This window comes from Pelobates fuscus, chromosome 3 (assembly GCF_036172605.1).
Source record: "Pelobates fuscus isolate aPelFus1 chromosome 3, aPelFus1.pri, whole genome shotgun sequence".
NCBI lineage: Eukaryota > Metazoa > Chordata > Amphibia > Anura > Pelobatidae > Pelobates > Pelobates fuscus.
Window position 1 is genome coordinate 10,825,437 of NC_086319.1, and position 23,449 is coordinate 10,848,885.

At 40.4% G+C, this 23,449-nt stretch overlaps 1 protein-coding gene across 1 annotated transcript in view; it reads right to left on the reverse strand.

The window, feature by feature from the left end:
- PKP2 (plakophilin 2) overlaps positions 1–23,449 on the reverse strand; it is a 60,668-nt gene that overhangs the window by 18,453 nt on the left and 18,766 nt on the right. Inside the window, exons 2-6 of the mRNA XM_063446696.1 lie at positions 21,261–21,376; positions 19,619–20,262; positions 19,155–19,302; positions 13,373–13,580; positions 10,988–11,165 (exon numbers count right to left, since the gene is read on the reverse strand). Of these exons, the coding sequence (XP_063302766.1) occupies positions 10,988–11,165; positions 13,373–13,580; positions 19,155–19,302; positions 19,619–20,262; positions 21,261–21,376 (1,294 nt within the window). The remainder of the gene's footprint in view (positions 1–10,987; positions 11,166–13,372; positions 13,581–19,154; positions 19,303–19,618; positions 20,263–21,260; positions 21,377–23,449) is intronic.

The window sequence follows — 23,449 nt, forward strand, 5'->3', positions numbered from 1 at the left end:
TGAAATTCAAGAACTGACTGTTCACTTGCTGCCGAATATATCCAGCCCTTGACAGGAGCCATTGTAACAATATAATCAATGTTATTAACTCCACATGTCAGTGGTTTAATGTTGTGGTTGACCAGTGCATGAATATACTCGGAATTGTTGTGTTGTCATTACTAAATTACAGAGGCGTCCAGTTACCTACACTATCATTTGGGCACCAGGCTGGGTCAGGAGACAAAGATAAAAAAATTGAAAATAAAAATGGTGGAGAGTGGTTCTCACATGCCCAATTCTTTATATATATATATATATACATAGTTTGAGAACCCTGGGGAAAGAATATTACAAGAATGGCTCAATTGTAAAAGTCCATTATAGCCCTTCAAAGATTTACTTGATGAAGATCTCGCTCTGGAAGGAGATATTAAATGTCTCTATGCTGATATAATTAAATAAAATTTCAGAAAATTTGGAATCCTTGGAAGAACAAGATTTGCAGGGACTCTGATGCGAATATTTCAGAAGATGGTTTTCTATGCCCTGTGGCCGTGATGTTCAGGGAGGTGTAGGATGTAAATCCAGGGTACAGATTGTGTCCCTCAATAATTATAAGTCATTATTAAACGATTGTACGATAGGTTACCGACATTTCAGCTCAGTATAAGGGCGTTAACGAAGACATGTGCTTACACGACAGGAATGGTGATCAAAGGATTATCGACTTAATTCTTTGAGTTTCGCGAAAAAAAGCAGCTTAACAACAGAGACTCAAACCAACGAAAATAAGTAAAAAAAAAAACACACCAAACAATAAAATGTCAGTTTTAAAGGAATTTACATTTTATAGAGTTTGAGTCAATGCTCAGACTACATAGTGGTTGTTTTGTCATCCATTTAAATGGGGGAGCTCAATCCTACTTTTACATTTATTATGTCTGTGAACACGACCTTTATTTCCATTATTTCGGCATCGTAGCGTATATGAAGCTGCAGGTTAGCAGTAAAGGCGATGGTGATTCATAAACCTAAACAAACCACATAAAAATCATGTATTTGTACCCAAAACCGAGCTACCAGCGCAAGATTTCTGCATGGATTCAGTCTTACAGACTCATTTATTACTAACCAGCAACAGAAAGCAATCACTGACTGCGGATAACAATCTGTTTTTATAATTATTTCACACAGAATAATAGCATAATAATAATGTTGCCCTGGGGATGGGCGTTGGGCGTTGAAGCCCAGGATGTGGGTCTCTGTAACCTTTAGATCTCTGCAGTTTGGGGAAGAAGACTATTGCTTTCATTTATTTATTTCCAATTCAACATCGAGCAGTTGCTTCTCCAAGTAGCATCAGCATCCGTCTGGCTACTGGTGTCCCCCAGGTGAAGGGGTGCTGGAACTTTGCACAGCAGGATCGCACTGAATGCCTGACTGCACTGCATATGCTTGTATCTGGCTACGCTTCCATTGAGATCCCGCAGGGTATCACCGGTGGCCGTGGTTAGAGAGGAGGGGACATAACAGAAATCCAAATAGTTTATTGTCACAACATATCTCTACCTCTTAGTCATCCGGTTTTGCTTTGGGCTCACACCTCAGGGGTTTCAGAAGCCTAGCAACGCCCTGTTAATAATACATAGATTTCCAAAGAAAGGTGTGTAATAGTTTTTATAATTTCTATATATAAAAGGTTCCATAACTTTCTGGTTTCTGGCATTGCATTACCTTGCCCAGCTTCCTAAAAAAAGCAAAGTCCTGTTTAATTGGCTAAAAATGCCTTGTGTCAAAAAGGAATCCCCTGCAACAGGAAATGCACTGCGGATTTTACAGAACGCATTTCCCATCAATCTCAGCCAGCCTTCAGGATATTCAATAAACAGTAAAAACCAGCCCCTTCTAGCAAAGTGCTGATGCCACAGGTGCACATTCTGACACGCCTGTCATAGAATGGAACCGCTTACATCAACTGGTGAACACAATGTTCTCCTGTATGCAAAGCAGTCTTTGTACACGCTCCATCTAAGGGTGGAAGTAAGGGAAGGTTTGCAATACTGGTCCAAGACTCACTGCCAGAGATGGCAGAACCCTCCTTTAGAAATGGGTGAATTTGTGAAAGGGTTTTTCAATTACTTAGGATCAGCAAAGTATATTGTTTCTGCAAGACTAAACAGGAATCTTCTTCACAAAACCTTTTGTTTGGATATAATTCCTGCCCAGAGACTGCTGGCAAACTTCTTAAAGCCTCGTCTCAATCGGCACCCCGGCACTAACTGTGAGAAGACCCGGCGGATTAAACCTGACGCCTACATTCTCTATAATTAGCGTTATATTTACCCTTGTCTTTACACAGTACAAGATAATCAGCAATAACTGCAACTAACTTTGTGCACAACTCTAGATTTCTAACCGAGCATGCGTTGTAAGAGTGCTCTAGATACAGAGAATCTACTGATCAGGATACAGAGATACAGAATTCTGGGGTCTGAAAAAGGACATACTGAGGGATGGATCTTGCATTGATTATTGGGGTTTTGTTCAGTAAACAGAGAGCTGCAGCAAGTTGCCGAAAGCAATAAGCCTTGCAATCAAAATGTTAAAAAACAAATAAAAAATCGAGTTTATTTTTGGAGGCAGTGTATTCGTATTCCCATTGTGAATTCCACAGCCAAGAGGCGCTCCCTATCCAGACACAATGGGCGACCTGCCAATTGGTGCAAAGTGAGGGCAATCACCATGGAAACCAGTAGAGCCAATAGAACATGCCATGTTGATTATTCTCTTTTTACATCTTTGTATCACGTTTTAGAACAGAACAATTTGATAATTCTCCCCCAATATTCCTGTACGGACACGCTGAGTTACACCTAAATCCGGCTCTCTCTTCTGTTTTCTTGGGGCTCCGTAATTTCAATGGAAAAGCCTTTGAAACACTCTTGATTCCATGTCATGACATGTCAGTTATTTGTGTTTATTCAGAAGATAAGAATAAAAAACTAACCTGGTTAAAGTGCTAAACGTGGAGCAGTTACTATGGAAACCAGTGTCCTGAGTTCCTATTTATTTTTAACCCTTGCTGTGCCTGGAAGAACGGCTATTCATTGCAACGTCACTTTTCCTTTCTATATTTGTCAGAGGCGTGGACTGTTACTCTAAGTGGTTCAAATTAATACGCTGGCGAATCTGTTCACCTACCTTCTCAGTGCGTCAGAGATGCCATGCAATTCCTTAGAACAGATTCTTTGAACTTTATATTCTAATAGGAGGGTTATTTTATGATTTCATGAAGAAATTACAGAGATAGCTGCTAGATTACACAGAAACCTTTATCAAATTCACACCATTAGATTAGGAAGAAATACAAATAATTTATTGGTATATGTCATCATAGTTACATAGTTACATAGCTGGAAAGAGACTTGCGTCCATCAAGTTCAGCCTTCCTCCCATATGTTTTTGCTGTTGATCCAAAAGAAGGCAAAAACCCCAGTTTGAAGCGCTTCCAATTTTGCAACAAACGAGGAAAAAAATCCTTCTTGACCCCAAAATAGCAGTCAGATGTCTCCTTGGATCAAGCAGCTATTACCCCACTAATTAGAAATTATATCCCTGTATGTTATGTTTTTGCAAGTATTTATCCAATTGTTGTTTAAACATCTGTATGGACTCTGATACAACCACCTCTTCAGGCAGAGAATTCCACATCCTTATTGCTCTTACTGTAAAAAACCCTTTTCTTTGCCTTAGACTAAATCTCCTTTATTCCAGCCTAAATGTGTGACCTTGTGTCCTATGTATAGCACTGTTTATGAATAGATTTCCAGATAATGGTTTGTATTACCCCAGAATATATTTGTATAATGTTATCATATCCCCTATGAGGTGCCGTTTTTCCAAACTAAAGAGATTTAAATTTTGTAACCTTTATTCGTAACTAAAATGCTCCATTCCTTTTATCAATTTTGTAGCTCGTCTCTGCACTTTTTCTAGTGCCATGATATCCTTCTTTAGAACAGGTGCCCAAAATTGCACAGCATATTCAAGGTGTGGTCTTACCAGCGATTTATAAAAATGATAGATCGAGTGTGAGTGTGTGCCTGGCAGAGTGTCCCAGCTGCTCACAATTACCTGAGTGAGTTGCTAGCTTGGAGGAAACATGATAAAAGTGCCTGCTCACCTGAGTGCCTGCTCACACAGTGAAGACCATGCAGGAGGGAAGATGAAGGCAGAGTAGCCAGGAGCCATCAATGTCAGGAAAGTAATGGATACCGCACTCTCCAAGCTTCCAGGGTGCTCCAGATCGGAGTACGGTCAGGTATCACTTCCAAATATAGAAAATAAACAATGGTCCAGGCACTCAAGGATAAAAGCCAAAATAGCTGCTTTATTTAGAGCAAAAACACAGCAATGTTTTGACCCAGCAGGGTCTTCATCAGGCTAGAGCTAGGAGCCATCAATGGGCACACATGAAAATGGGGGATGGGATGACCAACACGCAAACTGTTGTAGAATATAATTTTTGGAGCAGTGTTAGGGATGGAGGGGTTACGATATATAGCACTCACCCCAACCAGACAGAGCTGGAGATCCCAGGGCAAACCCAATTCAAGTCTATCAATATACATCCCCCTAACAAATGTATTACGTACAGATTGCATCGAGGATTTAAATATGTTGGTTCGGTTTCTTGTTAAAGACAAATTATTGTACCTTATCACGATGTAACAAATCGAGGGCAGAGAACCAGATTTAAAGCCTATATATTGTATTTAATGCTCGGCCTTCAATCTGTAACCATTTCACAGAGCACTTCAACCTAAAAAACAATCCAGACATGAAATGAGTAGGACATTTCATTTTATATGCACTCACGCTAAATGAGGAGGATTGCTCATTCTATAGAGCCCAGAAAATGCTAAATGAGTAGGACATCTGATTCTATAGAACACGGCTAACACTAAATTAGTATGACTTTCCACTCTATACAGCCCAGATAACCTTCTTTCTTTATTTTTGTCTTATATATGTATACCCAATTAGGGACTCAAAGTTGTAACATAAAATTTCTTTTCTTTGGGTTTTACAATTTCAGGCAATTCTTTGCTTTATATCAAAATAAGGGTTTTAGGACTGTTTTCGGGCTAACGCTAAATGAGTAATATATTCCTTTCTATACAGCCCAGATAACTCTAAATGAGTAATATATTCCTTTCTATACAGCCCAGATAACTCTAAATGAGTAATATATTCCTTTCTATACAGCCCAGATAACTCTAAATGAGTAATATATTCCTTTCTATACAGCCCAGATAACTCTAAATGAGTAATATATTCCTTTCTATACAGCCCAGATAACTCTAAATGAGTAATATATTCCTTTCTATACAGCCCAGATAACTCTAAATGAGTGATATATTCCTTTCTATACAGCCCAGATAACGCTAAATGAGTAATATATTCCTTTCTATACAGCCCAGATAACGCTAAATGAGTAATATATTCCTTTCTATACAGCCCAGATAACGCTAAATGAGTAATATATTCCATTCTATACAGCCCAGATAACGGTTAGCTAAAGAGCCCAGATAATGCTAATGAATAGGATAGATTGATATGACAATCTATTACCAAATATGTTTCGAATAGGAACTCCACACATCCTATGAGATAATTTATCTAAATAATATACTGGTGCTCCAGGCTGTCCTTATCATTGTTGTCATGCTCTGCTTACACTAATAAAAAGTCTGCAGTTTGATGGAATTTGGGTGCCTTTTTGTAATGACAATAGAGGCCACCAATCTTTTTAAAACTGTTTCATTCTGTGTACACTTTCACTGTGACACATGGACTCAGAATTGTCCAACCGGTTAGCTTTCGCAAACCATTCCCAGTTTACTGAAAGTGTTTAATGTGAAGGGGGGCGATACCATTAACTCAGCAAACTTTCTGGTATTTAAGAGACACTCCTCAATGACACAGATGCCATGAATTAATGCATCGGCTGTGAATCACTGGCGTTACCTGGAGGGCACAGACGAGGTCTGCTTGTTTCTGTGATTTAAGTTCAAATAAAAGTCTTCTTATGTGAAAGACTTCAGTTTGTGAATGTCTTCACAATAAAGAAATTCCTTTCATTATAGGGCGCTGTATGGGGCTTTCTATATTGGCGGGTGATATCTAGGCTCAATGAGAGTTTTATTGTGCACTACACAATGCCAAGCACCACAAAATGCCGGGCACTACATCACTGGACTCGACTTACCAGAACAACCAGAAGAGTTGGCACTGATTTTCCCAGACTCACAGTCAGCGGCATTTCTTATTAAATTCACACAGATTTTTGGGAGCGTCTGGGTCTCACACCCGGTTCTAACTGTTCAGTCCTGCTGTTTAGATTAGTAATCAGCTCAACACCCACCCTCTAGATATCATATCACTCACTCTGCACTATATTACTGGCTGGGGATTTCAAAATAGGGTTACATTAAAAAAAAAAAAACAGGATTATTGGGGGAGGGAGCAGGACGGAGCCTAACGCTTGAACTGAATGGACGCCAATCTCCCGAGCTCCGGCACATAGCAAACAAATCGAGCCAAGACACTCACATTCACGACCCGGAGTCCCAGGCGGTAACCAGATGCCCTTCTTGTTCCCACAAACGGGCAGGAAAGTCCGCCGCGGGGTTAAGGCCTACTGCCCGACACCAGCACAACACTGCTACCGGAGGACGACGGCATGTACTCTTACATTACCAGTGAGTACCCGCTCACCAACGAAACCATGGGCCGAAAATCCCGAAAATCGCAGGCAAGCACAGTGAAAGACTCCCAAGACATCGGAGTTCTGCTAAGTACGAAATATAGGTAGTGGACAGCGCAAACATTACATAATTTATATTAAAAAAAAAATCTATGTGTATAAAAGCACACTATGCGAGGTATATACAATTGTGTATCAGACACCACTTATATAAATGTGCTGAGTGGTAAAGAGATATAAAATAACTATACCATATACAGGTTATAACGTGCCACTGCAATTGGAAGAGAAACATACTCTCATTAGGGCAATCCAATAATGAACCATAATAAAATAGATCTAATAAGTATCACACTCACATTTCGTTGAGCCTGTTAATAGTAACTGGCTCAGGTAGTATAGCCTTGGTGTGACACAATCCTATCACTGGATAGGATGAGTATCTTGATCTCCAATAAAGCAGGAGAAAGGCAAGCCTAGTTAAAATAGTGCAGGTAAAATGTATTATAACACCCATAAAAACCTTACATCAAGGTAACTGGAATGCCACAATCCAACATTTATAGCACAACGCATTTCAACGCTCCTCTTGCGTCTTCCTCGGGTGCATAAACTCTCCTATGTCCCATCAATCTTTTAAATCCATTTTGGCACCGGAAATGGGGTTTCCCACCTGTATACAATGCTTTCCTTATGGGGGGACGTACTCCTTTGGTCCTCGCGGGCGTTATAATGACTATAATGACGGCCACATGGACGCGACAAATCACTTCTGGTTCCGCCAGATGCGTTCCAGCGGCCATCTTGAAAAAAATGCTTATGGGTTCCAGACGCATCCGAAATCTTCTTCAGGTTCCTATCTTTTACCTCTCCTTCCTCCTTCCTCGGATTCAGTTTAGAAGACACCATTTTTGTTGTGTGAAACAGGTCCACAGTAATATAAGAGCCCAATAGCCATATTATAAAATCATAAAATGGACTCATATCGAAAGGAAAAAAACAGATGCATATAAGACAAGAAAAACCGATAATATATTATGACCAGACATTAGTCTCATTATCCAAAAATACATACAATAAAAATATCTCTCTCTAAATTTATCAAATACAGTTATAAGACCCCTTGGGGAGAGGGTTTCCATATCGAAAATCCAATTCATTTCCGTTTTATTAATAATTTTTAAAAAGTCACCCCCTCTCCAAGCTTTCCACTGTTTCCTTATCACCACAACACTGCCTCCCTTACAGGCCAAAAAGCTAACTCTGGAGGGGTACTTCTGCATCAATAAACCCAGGCAAGCACCAACGGAAACTCCTAGAGAAGTGATAATCAGATGCCAATCCATGCCTGACAAAAACCGAATCATGGCAGCAGTTCAGGGAAAGTCCCCATTTGACTTCGAATCCACTCAGCTTACCTTTTATCAGGACTTAACTAAAAACACGCTCCTATGGAGGAAATCCCTTGGCACAGTAACGCAGGAGTAGAATACCGATGGACCCTACCAAGAGCCCTTACAGTGGAAAAGAATGGTAGCACCATCCGCTGTACAGCATCAGCAGATGCGAACCACTTCCTCCAAACACTGGGACTCCAACCGGGAAACCAGCCATACCTGGAAACCAGCACGCTCCACGCCTTTTATCCCCTGCACGAGAGGGAACTCGGGAGTTAACACCTAAACTGTTCCAGTCCAGTGGGGCCCAGATACGGTTACTCCGTAAAATCTTCACAGTTTAAATTTTTGTGTTAGTTCATGTTGTTATACAAGTATTCTTCTGGAGCATATGTTAACATGACATATAGCGGCACCCTAGTGCAATTGGCACTCTCACATCATCTCAGGCGGTAGGTAACTCCCCCGTGGTCCCCCTGGTTAGGGGTTGTCAGAGCAACGGAAACAACACACAGTCACAGCCACACTAACAAGCGCAGACCACCACAGCCTCTTCAGCTACACTAATTCAGAACTACCCAAGAGGCAAGGGAGGCACAGTGGCAACTGCGCTAACCCACGACTGTTCCCTTCAGCTACTAGACATACTCTTGAGATGGGGTTAAAAGTCGGCCGGCAGCTAAAACAGCCAGACTCTCCACTGCTCACCAACACCGACCGTGATAGCATAGCGTGGCATATAATGCCCACTTAGAACATAGAGGCGCCCTGCACTCTTCAGCCTAAGAATCTACTCATGCAGACATGACCTAACTAGTTAACTTCATTGTGCTTCACTCTTGCTTACTTAGCCTGTTTATTGTTTTTCTTATTTGAAAATGAGGCTACATTTCTCAGGAGTTAATTTTCATGTGTTTATTTCATGCATTTTACATATGCTAAACCTGGCTATATATGTACATTCATGCTCTACCTCCCTTCTACAAGTATTGTAAATCAAATATGCCTCAGTAAAAAAAGAGATTGACAAAAATAAAGTAGTAATACAATTATAGATGACTAAAGATATAAGATATGTTTTACCTGTGGAGACTTGTTTAGCAGTTTGTATTAACATCCCATGAAATCATTAAAGGAACACTATAGTCACCTAAATTACTTTAGCTAAATAAAGCAGTTTTAGTGTATAGATCATTCCCCTGCAATTTCACTGCTCAATTCACTGTCATTTAGGAGTTAAATCACTTTGTTTCTGTTTATGCAGCCATAGCCACACCTCCCCTGGCTATGATTGACAGAGCCTGCATGAAAAAATAAAAACTGGTTTCACTTTCAAACAGATGTAATTTACCTTAAATAATTGTATCTCAATCTCTAAATTGAACTTTAATCACATACAGGAGACTCTTGCAGGGTCTAGCAAGCTATTAACATAGCAGGGGATAAGAAAATCTTAATTAAACAGAACTTGCAATAAAGAAAGCCTAAATAGGGCTCTCTTTACAGGAAGTGTTTATGGAAGGCTGTGCAAGTCACATACAGGGAGGTGTGACTAGGGTTCATAAACAAAGGGATTTAACGCCTAAATGGCAGAGGATTGAGCATTGAGGCTGCAAGGGCATGTTCTATACACCAAAACTGCTTCATTAAGCTAAAGTTGTTCATATGACTATAGTGTCCCTTTAATAAAATATTATATAATATATATATTCCCTTAGCCGTTCATCATGCCTGAGACTTTAATAGATAGAGTGTGCAGAAAAGGAGGACCTGCCAAATAGGAGATAAAGGGTTGTATAGAATGACTGGGCTAAGATCCTGTGGGACTTTCAGATCCAGACAGACAAGAAAGTACTGACCAACCAACCTGACATTGTGATGGTAGACAAGAAACAGAAGACCACAGTAGTGGTGGATGTGGCGATATCCGGTGACCATAACATCAGCAAAAAGGGACATGAGAAGATGGACAAACACTAAGGACTGAAAGAAGAGCTAGAAAGGATGTGGAAAGTCAAGGCAGTAGTAGTCCCAGTTATGATAGGAACTCTCAGGGATGTGACTCCTAAGTTGGGGGAACGGCTTCAACAGATTCCAGGTGGGAGATCTGAGATCACGGTCAGAAGATGCCGCTCTAGGAACAGCTAAGATACTGAGCAGAATCCTCAGACTACCAGGCTTTGGTACAGGAGCAGGGAATGAGGAATACACACAAATAAATACACACACATGCGCACGCACCGTAAGTAACACTTCTGCATAGCTGAAAGATGAAAAAGTCAAAGACAAAAAAACTCTTCTGGTCGATGAGGAAGCTAAATTGTGAGATTATATCGCAGCATCCTCAGCTAAGCGTGCGCGCAGTGAAACAGAGGAATACATTTCTGTCATTTAAGATCAAGAGACGATTGGGCCATTGAGGACGTAGAGTGCTTGGGTCACATAAAATCCAAGTGTTCCTAATTATTGGTATACTTCAATTTATAAAGATAAGGTAACTGAATACAAAGTATCCCCCACATTTTATTCCAATACATTTAATGCGCTACACAAAGTATGACGTCAAAGACAGCCAGAGTGGTTACACAAAGTGTGCAAGGACAACAACACAAGGTCTAACACAAAGGTCCTAGGGAGGGCCACACATGGCTCCCAAACAGGACCACACAGGGACCTTGAGATCTCAGACTAAGCCAATTATACTTTCTACCCTGTGTAAGCTGCTCTATGGATAAAACATTGCACACGGCTGACCGGCATGGCCCCTGATAGTGTGATATATGAATTTGTACTTGGTTATAAATACGGCAGGCCGTACCCAGGCAGAGGGAGTGCTTACCTCAGGCATCCAGTGGCATTGTAGAATATGTCTGAATCTGTTAAAATTTCATTTTTTGGGTTCTCTCCTTCTTTCCACCCGGAGCTGGGGATAACAATGTTCTTGGTAAGTGGATTCAAGGCATCTCGGATCAGCACAGGCTTCAGCTGGTCATTGGATGACAAGTTCCAAAGTAAACCTACAGACACAAACGTATATTACATTTAATAGCACCAACATTCTCCACAGCGTGGCACAAAGGGAGAGGATTTCCATTGAGTAGAAGTAGACACAAAGTACAAATATCTCAGTGAGTTTACCTAGTTACCTTTACAAAGCTAATATTATAATAAGCAGCAGGGTTTCTTTTACTTGACTGCAGATGGAAAGTAAAAATATAAAAAAAGAAAAAGAAAGGAAATTTAAAAATAAAAGGAAAACATAGAGTACGTCATTAATGTGTGAACCCCATTTCCTGAAAAACACAATTAAGTGTCTCTAAGCTTCACTAAAAGAATATGAGATACCCAACAATAATACCAAAAGGTCTAATGTCATCAGTGGTACATTATTCACTTCATGAAAACAACATAAACACAAATATATCTCTACTCCTATATGAGGGGTTCATTGACAGTTCACATGTATAGGCACCACCAAAAGGTATGTCCTACTGGAGGCCATTCAAGTATAGTCTTGGTCCCACGTGCTGCTCTCCTCTCTCTCTGCTATTGAGTGGCTGTGGGTTTGGATGTGTGGTTGAGAACGCTGCCTTTGGCTCATGCCTATTGTAAGCCAGCAGTATACCTGCTCTGGCATCTAATAGATGGGTCCAGGTAGGTATGGACTGATGAGGTCAGGGTTCTGGTCAGGGTTCCTGGTTAGTCCAGGAGGACTGGAATAACACCCAACCATCAAAGGGAGGGGAGGAAGGTCAAGGCTGTAGAGTAAGCAAAGAGTTGGCGGTGGTTTTGTCAGCCTCAAATTACAAACCTCACTGTTTAGAGAAAGTTGAGCACTTACTAAAGGTGGTAACACAAAACATCTGGTGGTTCTGACACAAACGGTACAATATAACCAGCCTAAGAGTACTCCAAATAAAAATTTTGGGTATTAATGCTGGAATCTTTTGAACATCTAAGAGTCTTCCTCAAACCGTAAGTGGTCAACACATTGCCAATTTGATCAGCTCAGCTCGAATTTATTGGATATTAGAGCGTGGTGGGCCTGTTCTTGTCATGTTTAAATTACAAACTTGACTGATAGATAAAAAATAGCAGGCACTGTCAGGGAATGGTAAACCCAGGGGTATACTGAGAGAGTAGAAGATGCCACAAAGTTATAATTGCAATAAGTCTCAAGTCATCAATCAGAAAGTACTGCTCACAGATAGCTAGCAGTGTATTAAGCATGATTTATATGGTAGAGTTAAAAAACCCTCAAATATAACAGACATTCTTCAACTTTCTTAAATAAATGTATAGCACAATTATAGAGAACTCTCTTACTCCACTTGTTCACAAAAATCAAACAGTACTTATAGTGAAATGGTCCCACGACATCCAAACCTTCCAAAAACAACCATCCCACAGTTTGCAAACTAATTATTGTATGTCTTATCTTAGAATGAGAGATACTGTAAGCATGAAGCCGCCATCGTAGTATTAAGAAATACAGTGCTTTCTTCATGAACGCAGGAAAGCAAGATTTACAAAGTATGGGAGACTCTCAGAAACAGTCTGCATTAGGGACATGTTTATAGGGGAATCATTAGTAAACTATGTCTAGGCCAAGCAGATAACATTAGTGAATCAGCCTTGGAATGTTAAGATATGGGTAATCTAAAAAACATGCTGAAACAGCTGGTTCACAGGAGCATCTAATCAAGATAACAGGCAATCATTAAACAAACACACTAACATTCTCAATGAATCAAATAAGCCGGTTAGATATTTTTTTTATGTTGTTTCCTAAATATTTGTATTACACAGTTACTATGTTTTGAGAGAAGAGAAGAAAAGCTAATTCATCAAAATTGCACAATGACATTATCTGTTTAAAACACACAAAGGAGGGACAAAACCTAAACACAAAAAAAATCAAGCACCAAAACCACTGACACAAAGTTTTTTGTATGATAACCAGATAACGATATTTCTGTTGTCAATGAACTATTACGAAGTCATGTGATTTGTACTATAGCTCACTTTCACAATATATAACTAAGGCATTTATGCAAATGAAAAATCTGAAAAATTAAGGGTTTGTTCGCTAAACAGTGATGGCTAACCTGGCCGTGAATTAAGGAAAAGCAATTCACTGATATCTGTTGTGATATGATTAGCGGCACTGAATTTTCCAGTTTTTCAGTGTGATTAATGATTTCCATGCGCGGTGATTGCCTACCTGTGATTTGCCTCTTTGTCTCCAAGTCACGGGTTTCCTTGAGCAGTCTGAGGATCGCGGGCATGCCGTTTTGTTCACACACTTCCAGTTTGTTGTCATTGTCCTCAAACACAAGGTTTCTGAGAGCGGCACACGACGCCCGCTGCACCTCCTCATTGTCATTGTTCAGGAGTCGTAGGAGTCTAGGAATCCCACCTAGGGCGTAGACCTGACAGAGCGACAGGTACATTAATGGCATGGAATAACAATGCATGTGTACAGTTTGATTTTAGAAAGCATGGAGGGTTAATCTTGGAGTTTGTGAACTACATTTCCCATTATGCAGAAAATCTGTGAATCATGAGAAACATATTTTACGAACATCGATATGCCAAAGTTAATCATCGTGGAGTTAATATAAAGGTGTGCTTTGAAGTCCCCCGCCATCTTAGCACTCTTTGCAATTTATCACACTCCGCACTATATTACATTCAATTGCATATCAAATCGGAATACAGCAGGTTTTTCTTGTTCTGAGTGTTGCCCTTGGCCAAATAAATAACTAACGCCATTGTAAATCAGTTTATATATATTTACACACACACCTCCATCAAAGCTTATCCTCAGAAATCTCACAGGTGAGAGAAGACCTCAAGGGGTTCAATGGGCGCCTAAGCGCAATAGAACAGATCACTACAACACATGCAGCCCACATTCAGGAGCTGCAGAACCAGATAGGCACCCTCACTACAGCTCACACCACTCTGAGCCACCAGATTGCAGCAATGGAGGACAAAAGAAGGTGGAAACACCTGAAAATAAGAGGCCTCTCAGATACTATCACACAGGCAGAACTACCACACTGCCTGCGCAGGCTCTTCACAGCCCTGCTCTCTACCAAACAAGCGAAGGGCATTATACTGGAGGGGGTGATCGGCTCCCTAAGCCTCCTGCAGCAGCAGCCTCTAACACTAGCGACCTACTGGTCAAGTTCCAAAATGGCCAAGATAAAGCAGCCATCATGAATGCAGTGAGGGGGAAACCTCCACTCCGCTTCGAGGAAATGGACATTACATTCTACTCAGATCTCTCCCGCCCGACCCTACAGTGGCGGAAGACACTACGACCACTCACATCCATACTATCAGCAAAAGGAATCAAATATCGCTGGGGTCCACCACGAGCGCTGATTATACAGCACCAGAACATGGAGATCAAGGTGGCGGAGTCATCGGAGATAGCGGCAGCCCTGACCACCCTGGGCCTGGACCACACCGCAACGCCTGCACCAACAACTTGGGACCTGGCTAACACTGTCCCGTTTATTCCGGCAACCCGTTTATTCCGGTACCCAGCCGGGCAACTACCTGACTCTAGCAATTCACAAGTTTTCTTTTATGTATTTTTATTTAAAAACTTGCTTCTCCCTTTTTCAAGGCACAGGCACCACACAGGGCCAGCCTCACGCAAATATCCAGTTGACAAAGTATATGTTATATATATATCTACGTAATATTGTTCTAATGCAATACCGTTTATATTGTATACCCGTATGTTTATGTTTCACACACCACGAGGACAACATGCTGCAAACCACGGAGTACACCGACAATGGGGAAAAACCATACCCATCGCCACCACCTCCCAGGCCTAAATGGGCCAAGACCGGGAACACTAGCTCCTTAAGGACAACCTACCCCCCCCAGCTCCATGTTAGTAACCACTTACACCCACTCCACTACGGGGAGCTGTATCCTCACAGCATCCAGTCCGCTCTTGACATACAACACAATACGTCTCATTCTCTGCTAACACACAGCCATACCTGACCTTAACACTTACACCCACTACAACCACCGCCCGAGGCAGGATCATGGCGATATCAAGCCACATCACTTTAAATAATAAAAACTGCCGGCAACATCGATCACTTACCAAATGCAAGCGAATGGTTAAAAGTAATGATATGCCTTATCCAATGTACCACACGCAATGTCTATATCGTGTTAACTGCCAAAATAAAGAATAAAAAAAAAAAAATAGGGCCGGCACACCAAGGGACTTCAAGATTTCGTTTTGGCACAATACTACGAAAAGGCTTGCTTCCACTGCCCTGGAATGAGATTATATCACTGCCAGAGTGTATCTCATCTCAACTCACCTCACACAAATTTGTGAAAACATGGGATTTGAATACGGCTGCTGAGTGTTATTTGTTTCTATAAATATTCCCCATTTTTTTCTTTTTAAATAGTGCAGATATATTCTATTTATTAGAATTCACTTCAAACAAACAAGCTAACTAATATCCAAATCACAACAAACCAATATATATATATCTTTAATTACGGTTACCTATCTAGCTCGTACCGCTTGAGCTGAAAATCCTATATTTTATATGAAGCTGGGAATGTGGACATTTTATAAGGGATAAAACAAAACAATTCATAGCTCTGCTATTTTTTCCGCTCAGATAATCTATTTTTTTTAATCTTGGCTTTTACTAAAGAAGAAAGATTTTTAAAAAAAATATCTAGAATGTCTTTTTTAAACCTCCAGATATTTATTTCCCGATTACTCTCTGTACAATGAATTCAGAGCTTCAAGTCTAAATCTTATGAGTAGAATTTTATCAGGATTATTTCTTAAATAAAAGTAATTAATCTCTGCCTCGCCCAAGCCATTGTGTGAGTTAGAGTCAGACAAAGATTGTTGGATCTTGTGAAATTCTAGTCATATGAAACTAATCAGCACAGGCTTAGAACTGTACAAACCCAATGATAGCTTCGTTCTTTTAAAGGGACACTCCACACACCAAGACAAGACCAGGGCAATGAGCAGGTTAATGCTCAGTTTGGTTTTTAATAAATTATCTCCTGTCTGTTCTACTCTGTTTCCCCTTTTATGCTGCATTAGCACAGCTTGCACACAAAACATGCCTTGATATATAAGTATAATTGAAGGGTCCGTGGGGGGCGTATTGAGGAACCTGACTTTGGGGCAGCAAGGAGGGTAAATCGGCCATGCTCGCTATTAGTTACGTAGTGTGGCGGGATCACATTAAATACCTAGCGTTGCAGCATGTGCTTACTATAAGGCTCATCAAGGTTTCCTGAATCGCAGACCCAGCAATGTCCCAGCTATGAACCACTGTTTAGTAAATAACCCCCAAAGGCTCCACCAGTGAAATCCAAGTGATTCTTTTATTAATTCAGTCTAACATTAAGAAAAGGAATTTATAAAATAATGAGAGCATTGTACAGCGTGGCTTTCTGTTGATCCCAAGTAATGAAAGGACAGTGAGATGATGGGAGACTGAATACTAAACCCGATATGGAGACTGAATACTAAACTCGATATGGAGACTGCATACTAAACTCGATATGGAGACTGCATACTAAACTCGATATGGAGACTGCATACTAAACTCGATATGGAGACTGCATACTAAACTCGATATAGAGACTGAATACTAAACTCGATATGGAGACTGCCTACTAAACTCGATATGGAGACTGCATACTAATCTCGATATGGAGACTGCATACTAAACTCGATATAGAGACTGAATACTAAACTCGATATGGAGACTGCATACTAAACCCGATATGGAGACTGCATACTAAACTCGATATGGAGACTGCATACTAAACTCGATATGGAGACTGCATACTAAACTCGATATGGAGACTGCATACTAAACTCGATATAGAGACTGCATACTAAGCTCGATATTGAGACTGCATACTAAACTCGATATAGAGACTGAATACTAAACTCGATATGGAGACTGCATACTAAACTCGATATGGAGACTGCATACTAAACTCGATATAGAGACTGCATACTAAACTCGATATGGAGACTGCATACTAAACTCGATATAGAGACTGCATACTAAACTCGATATGGAGACTGCATACTAAACTCGATATAGAGACTGAATACTAAACTCGATATGGAGACTGCATACTAAACTCGATATGGAGACTGCATACTAAGCTCGATATAGAGACTGCATACTAAACTCGATATGGAGACTGCATACTAAACTCGATATGTAGACTGCATACTAAACTCGATATGGAGACTGCATACTAAACTCGATATGGAGACTGCATACTAAACTCTATATGGAGACTGCATACTAAACTCGATATGGAGACTGAATACTAAACCCGATATGGAGACTGAATACTAAACTCGATATGGAGACTGCATACTAAGCTCGATATGGAGACTGAATACTAAACTCGATATGGAGACTGCATACTAAGCTCGATATGGAGACTGCATACTAAACTCGATATGGAGACTGAATACTAAACTCGATATGGAGACTGCATACTAAACTCGATATGGAGACTGCATACTAAGCTCGATATGGAGACTGAGTACTAAACTCTATATGGAGACTGAATACTTATTCTACTTTTCCCTTTCTGTATATGATATAAAAAAAAATCCATCTTAATAAAAACATATTAAAAAATAAATAAATAAAAAAGAACTGACAGTGAGATGACCATTAGATGCAGGTTAAATAATCCTTTAACCCCTTAAGGACACATGACATGTGTGACATGTCATGATTCCCTTTTATTCCAGAAGTTTGGTCCTTAAGGGGTTAAGCACCCAACACGTCCGAAAATTACTCCGCACATTTGTAGAGTTTGTTCTGCATTTTGTTTACAAGGCATGGAATGAAAAATATAATATGGTAATTAATAAAAAAATACATTTCCTACCTCCTAATATGGTTCCAGCGTCATAAGTGGAAGGAAAAATAATATATCTAAATCTCTTCTTCCTTTCTGACCCCAAAGCCAAGTCCTGTCAGCAGCCCAATCCTCCCATTGTGATGTTGGGTGTCAGGCAGGGATGGCGGGCTGTGGGGAGGACAGAGGCGGTTCTGTACTGCTATTGGCGGTCTGTCGCCAGCATGCTGTGCGTGTTCACAATATATACCACAGATGCGCAGAATTGACATTAGTAAGCCAGGGCCTCTTGTTTTGGGCTGGCTAATGATGACTCAATGCAGGCACCATGACCATGTCAAATGTGTGGAAACGTTATAGTACTTGGCGTAACAATTCAGCTACGTGAAAGTACAACCTTTCACAGTTCTGTTTATAACGCCTCCGCCGTGTGACGCACAGTCTCGTGGACTATGTGGGAAGATTTAGTGTTTGACCAGCTATCGAGAATAATGCACCCCGCATCTCTAAAACTGCCTACATTTTGATGTGCGATTAGAGAACTTCAGAGCAGGATTGTGACAAAGTGAGGAGAATGACCATGTAACACTTTCACATTTTATATAAGGAACAATTCTTCATTGCTACTACTATCGCAGTGTGAGATTCCTTGTCTCGATAGCACAGAGAGAAATGTTCGTAATTTGTCTTGACGGTTAGCCCTTGGTAAAGAGATTATGTGGTGAAGTCAGCGTTCTGCTCAAGCAGTAAGAATGAAAGAGTGATTTTGGATTATAAAGCCATGTTTGAGTGATTTCATCTTAAAGGAAATTCCAAGCGCCGCAGCATCAACAGCGCTCTCCAATGTGAGCAGTCAAACTGTTTCTAATGGCCTAACGGTTTACCTGGGGACCTCCAGGCACTGTACCCTGCATCCTCACAGCTGGATGCGGGAGCTTTAGAGGTAGGAGCTTGCGTTACTGGACCCCAGGGAGAGCTTACGATAGCTCCCCTGAACGACATTCTATGATGCAAGTTATCAGCTTTAATTCAACAATGTAGCAGGGCCACCTGTTATGGCGACTTAGAGTCATATAATAACTCACCCGCCTCCTGGCTTCCATCTTCTGGAAGCATTCGTGTTGAATGAAACTCGCTGCAGTAATGATCCAATAGTCCTGGGAACTCTCATCCAGCAACAGATTTATCGCCCTGTCCAGTGTCATATCAATCTCGCCAGCTGTCGGCGCATTTCTGATGAAACACATAAAAAATATATATTTATTTAAATTAAATAATAAATTAAATAGAAAAAAAAGGCAAAACCGTCATTGCAACATGGCAAACAAGAATTATATAAAAATGAAAAAATGTATACTACAATAATTTAACTATTCACCACCCATAGCAGAAAGAAAGGGCACAGACACAAAAACACACACTTGGAAAATAATAATGGGAATTTAGTCACACCATGATGCCATGCCAAGCTCAAGCCCACCATTGCCTATGGGCGTAAGGGATCAACATTACTTGAGTATATTAAATGATTACATGATTGTTCACTCACCCTACTTGAGTTTCTGTCCCTTGTATCATTCCTCCAGCACTGGCAGCAGCAATTCCAGCTGTCATGGCAGTCCTGCGTCCTCCTAAATCCATTCCACCACTTCCCGCAGACTCCCTTCCACTGTACACAGTTCTCACTGTACTTTGCTGCCACTTGGACCTCATGGTTTGACCTTTGTTTGAGGGAGTCCTTGGTGGAGGCCTTGCCTGACCAACTGGGTTTGATTGCATATGGTACATCTCACTTTCATTGAGGTTGGTCATACTCCGGCTATTCCTTGACTGCTGGTAGATCGGTGAAGCTGGGCTCGTCAGAGCGTTGGTTAGAAATACTGAATCATAACGACCGTCTAACTGGGACAATCCCCTAGCGACACTCTGACGTGGCCTGCCATATTTACTGTCCCCTACAATTTCTGAGCGGGCAGTACGTACATTAGATGTGCCGTAATATTTGTTCTCCGTGTACCGTTGGCCTGTCCCCAAATTACTCTTGATGTCATATAAAGTCACATCTGCTCTTCTTTCAGGAGAAATCTCCCTCCGGAGTGTGGGGTGCCGAGAGCTTGTAATGTCAGACCCAGCCTTCCACTGGACATAGGTTCCGTGACTTCTATTCCACCCGTTCTCATTTCCAACAACCTTCTAGGAACAAATACATGGACATAGGGTAAACCTCTGGTTATTCAGTGCCCAGGGTAAAACAGAAAGTATAGCCAAATTACAAACATATATGTGCTGTGACATAAAATATACATTCAATGGTTAAACGTAATACAATTCTTCCAGATTGTTTGCTTTGTTATTTTACTTGTAGGCTGGGGAAGCAGTAAACTGAGTTTTACTGACAACATATTCAGGAAATGCTTAAATGACTTATGCACATCCAAAAATATCTCCCCACCGCCTTTATTGCGCTGAAACCAGGACCTACAGGTGCGTTATGCAAGTTGTGCAAGTCATTCATTCGCCAGCACTCAGAAGATTATACTACACAATAAATTAAATAAATTACTCGAGGAAACCAGCAAATATTTTGTTTCCCAAAGTGGAGGTCCTGACAAAGTCTTGCCTGGTTGTTATCGTTTACAATTTTTAACCTGTTGTGTAAACAATTTCATATTTAATGAACCCTCTACTACAAGACCAGCGTTCTCAAAGGGAACTAGTGACTCTTCCCTGATCACACAGTGTGAATAGAATTCCATTGCTGTGGAATGCACTCTTTTGTAGGAGGTCATGGGATTATCTTGAGGTCACACAGAGGGGCTGCTGGGGACTGGTATTAGGTTTCCCTTAATGCAGTGTTTATTAAATCCTGCTGGAATGCTGGCTGCTATTAGTTTCTGTTTTGTGTTCAGGAAGAAGGGAGACGCTCTCAGACAGTTTTTAGATAAGAAAAATAGAATTATGGTCACTAGTATAGCTATTTTTATTGTAGCCCTTAGAGCTGGCAGTGCCAGGGGTGCAAGGAATGATGTAAGTTTGGAACATTCTAAAATAGGTTAAAAAAAAAAAGCAAGTTCTGCTCAGTGCAATCACAATGTGTTTTAAAGTATAAAAATGCAATATTCAGACTCAAGCTACGAGGCCAGAGGACAGAACGAGAAGTGATTAACAGGACACATATTTCCTAAATTTACCTTAATGCTTTCATAATGTTTGGTAGGCGATGGCATAGAGGATGCAGAGAATTTTGGTGTGACCATCGTGTTGTAAAAAGATTGATTGTAAGAGCTTTCGGACTGATGAATGCTTCCTGGACAAAGAAAATAATTAAATGAAATAAGAATATTATGTAATTATTATAAATACAATAAATCACACACCAAGGATTCTAAGTCCGCTTCTTTCTGGAGAATAATTAATCGCTGACTCCAAAATCTCTGTTTTCTATGCTAATGTCCCTATTTACAAGAAGCTCAGAATGATTGTTTTTGTTGAGTGTATCACAGAGCTCCAAAGCAATAAAACTCCCAGTAACATGTCTTTAAACGCAATAAATGTATTTGGAAATCAGTCTGTGTAAACACAATACTTTGTATTTGATCTAAGGGATTTACATGGTACACAAATGATCTGTGGTTATTGTTTAAAAATAAATACTCCATAAGTGACAATAAACCCTGACCATGTCTCCAGCAGAGCCCTCACTATATCTTATATGTAAATTTATTCACTAAAGTGTTTATCGTGTGGAATAGCCAAAACGTCAGCTACATCTTCCATTCATCTATTGTGGCCTGCGATTCTCAATTCATTTTGTATTCTAGACAATTTACATTTATTTGTATAGAGCCAGCATATTCCGCAGTGCTGTACATAGAGACCATCTGATTGGCGCAGAGCAGTGTTTTGCCGCACATGTGCACTAGGCTCTTAATGCTTTCCAACGGTAAAGCATCGGTTTAGCTGAGATCATCAACATTAATGATCTCAGTCAATGACGTGGGGCTAGTTGTGGAGAGAAAAGTGAAGTAAACTTTTTTACACTGTTTGATAGCAATTTTACATTTTACTAGGGTGCTGCTTCCTGAGCCTTTCCCTCTGGCCTGAGACCCAGAGACCCTTTTATTAGCTCTCCTCGTTAAGCCCGTGTCTGAGTGTGTGTAGTAATGTGTGGCGTGTATAGGAGGTGGGCGCACACCCATGTGTGGCGTGTATAGTATTGTGTGGTGTGTATACTGTGTATAGTAGTGTGTCATTGTGTGTATATGCAGTGTAAGTGTGTGTATAGTGGTTTGGTGGTTTGGTTCTAATTTCTGGCATTCATTCCTGTAACACCACTCTTGAAATATTCTTCAATCTGCCTACAGACATAATAAGTATTAGAACTGACATTTCAAAAAAATTTACACATTTGAACTTGAATTTCTGGTGCTCAATCACAGAAAATATGATGCAATTTGTTCCCACCATGAAAGGTTAACTCCGAGAACTTAGCACCAGAGGGGTGAATGCAAACTTCTCTGATTGCACTCAAGCAAAAAAAAAATAATATTGTCTCCATGACAACAAACCTGTCCGACCGCTTCCTTAATCTGCAGTATCAACGCTTGTAGATTTTTTATATCACCGTTTAAAGAAACAGTATCACTCCTAATAAAAATCTGTTTATAAAAAGTGACTATTACAGGAGTTGGAATTTACATGTAATGTGTGTAACATGAAGAAAGCTTTTACTTTTGTTGCTTCAGGTAATCCATGTTTTACAGCTGGGGGAGGGGGGCTCCTGGCTATGAGTTAAATACTATCTGTATTCTGATTGGCTGAAAAGTGCAGTTAACTAATCATTATAGAGCGTTCGTTTTAATACAAGTATAGCTGATTGGCTATTTAGATTCATAGTTACTTTGTCTTTTGTTTTCATAGATATTAACACATTATTTACATTAGATTGCAAGCTCACGGGCAGGGCCCTCTACCTGTTGTATCGGTCTGTTATTTTTGGGTTGTCTGTTGTAAGTGTGTGAGTGTCGGTTAACCAGATGTAACCCAGCCAGCTATTCGCTGATAAATTCAATTCTATGAACTAAATGTAAGCTTCCATTTGTCTGCCAAAGAGGATTCTGGGAAATAAAACATTTGTATCAATAAGCTGTAGGTTACCAGTAAACGGGTGGATGGATTAAATAGATACCGGTAATTTAGCCGTGTGACACTGACACAACGTGCACATCCCAGAACAGTTTGATATCAGTTAACAGGACAATAGAAGTTATAAAACCAGCTGCATTCCAGGAAAATCCTTTCTTCAGTTACTCGTTGCCGCAACTCCAGTTCCGCAGGGGAATTAAAATAACACAGCGTGGAACTTACATGATTAAATGTA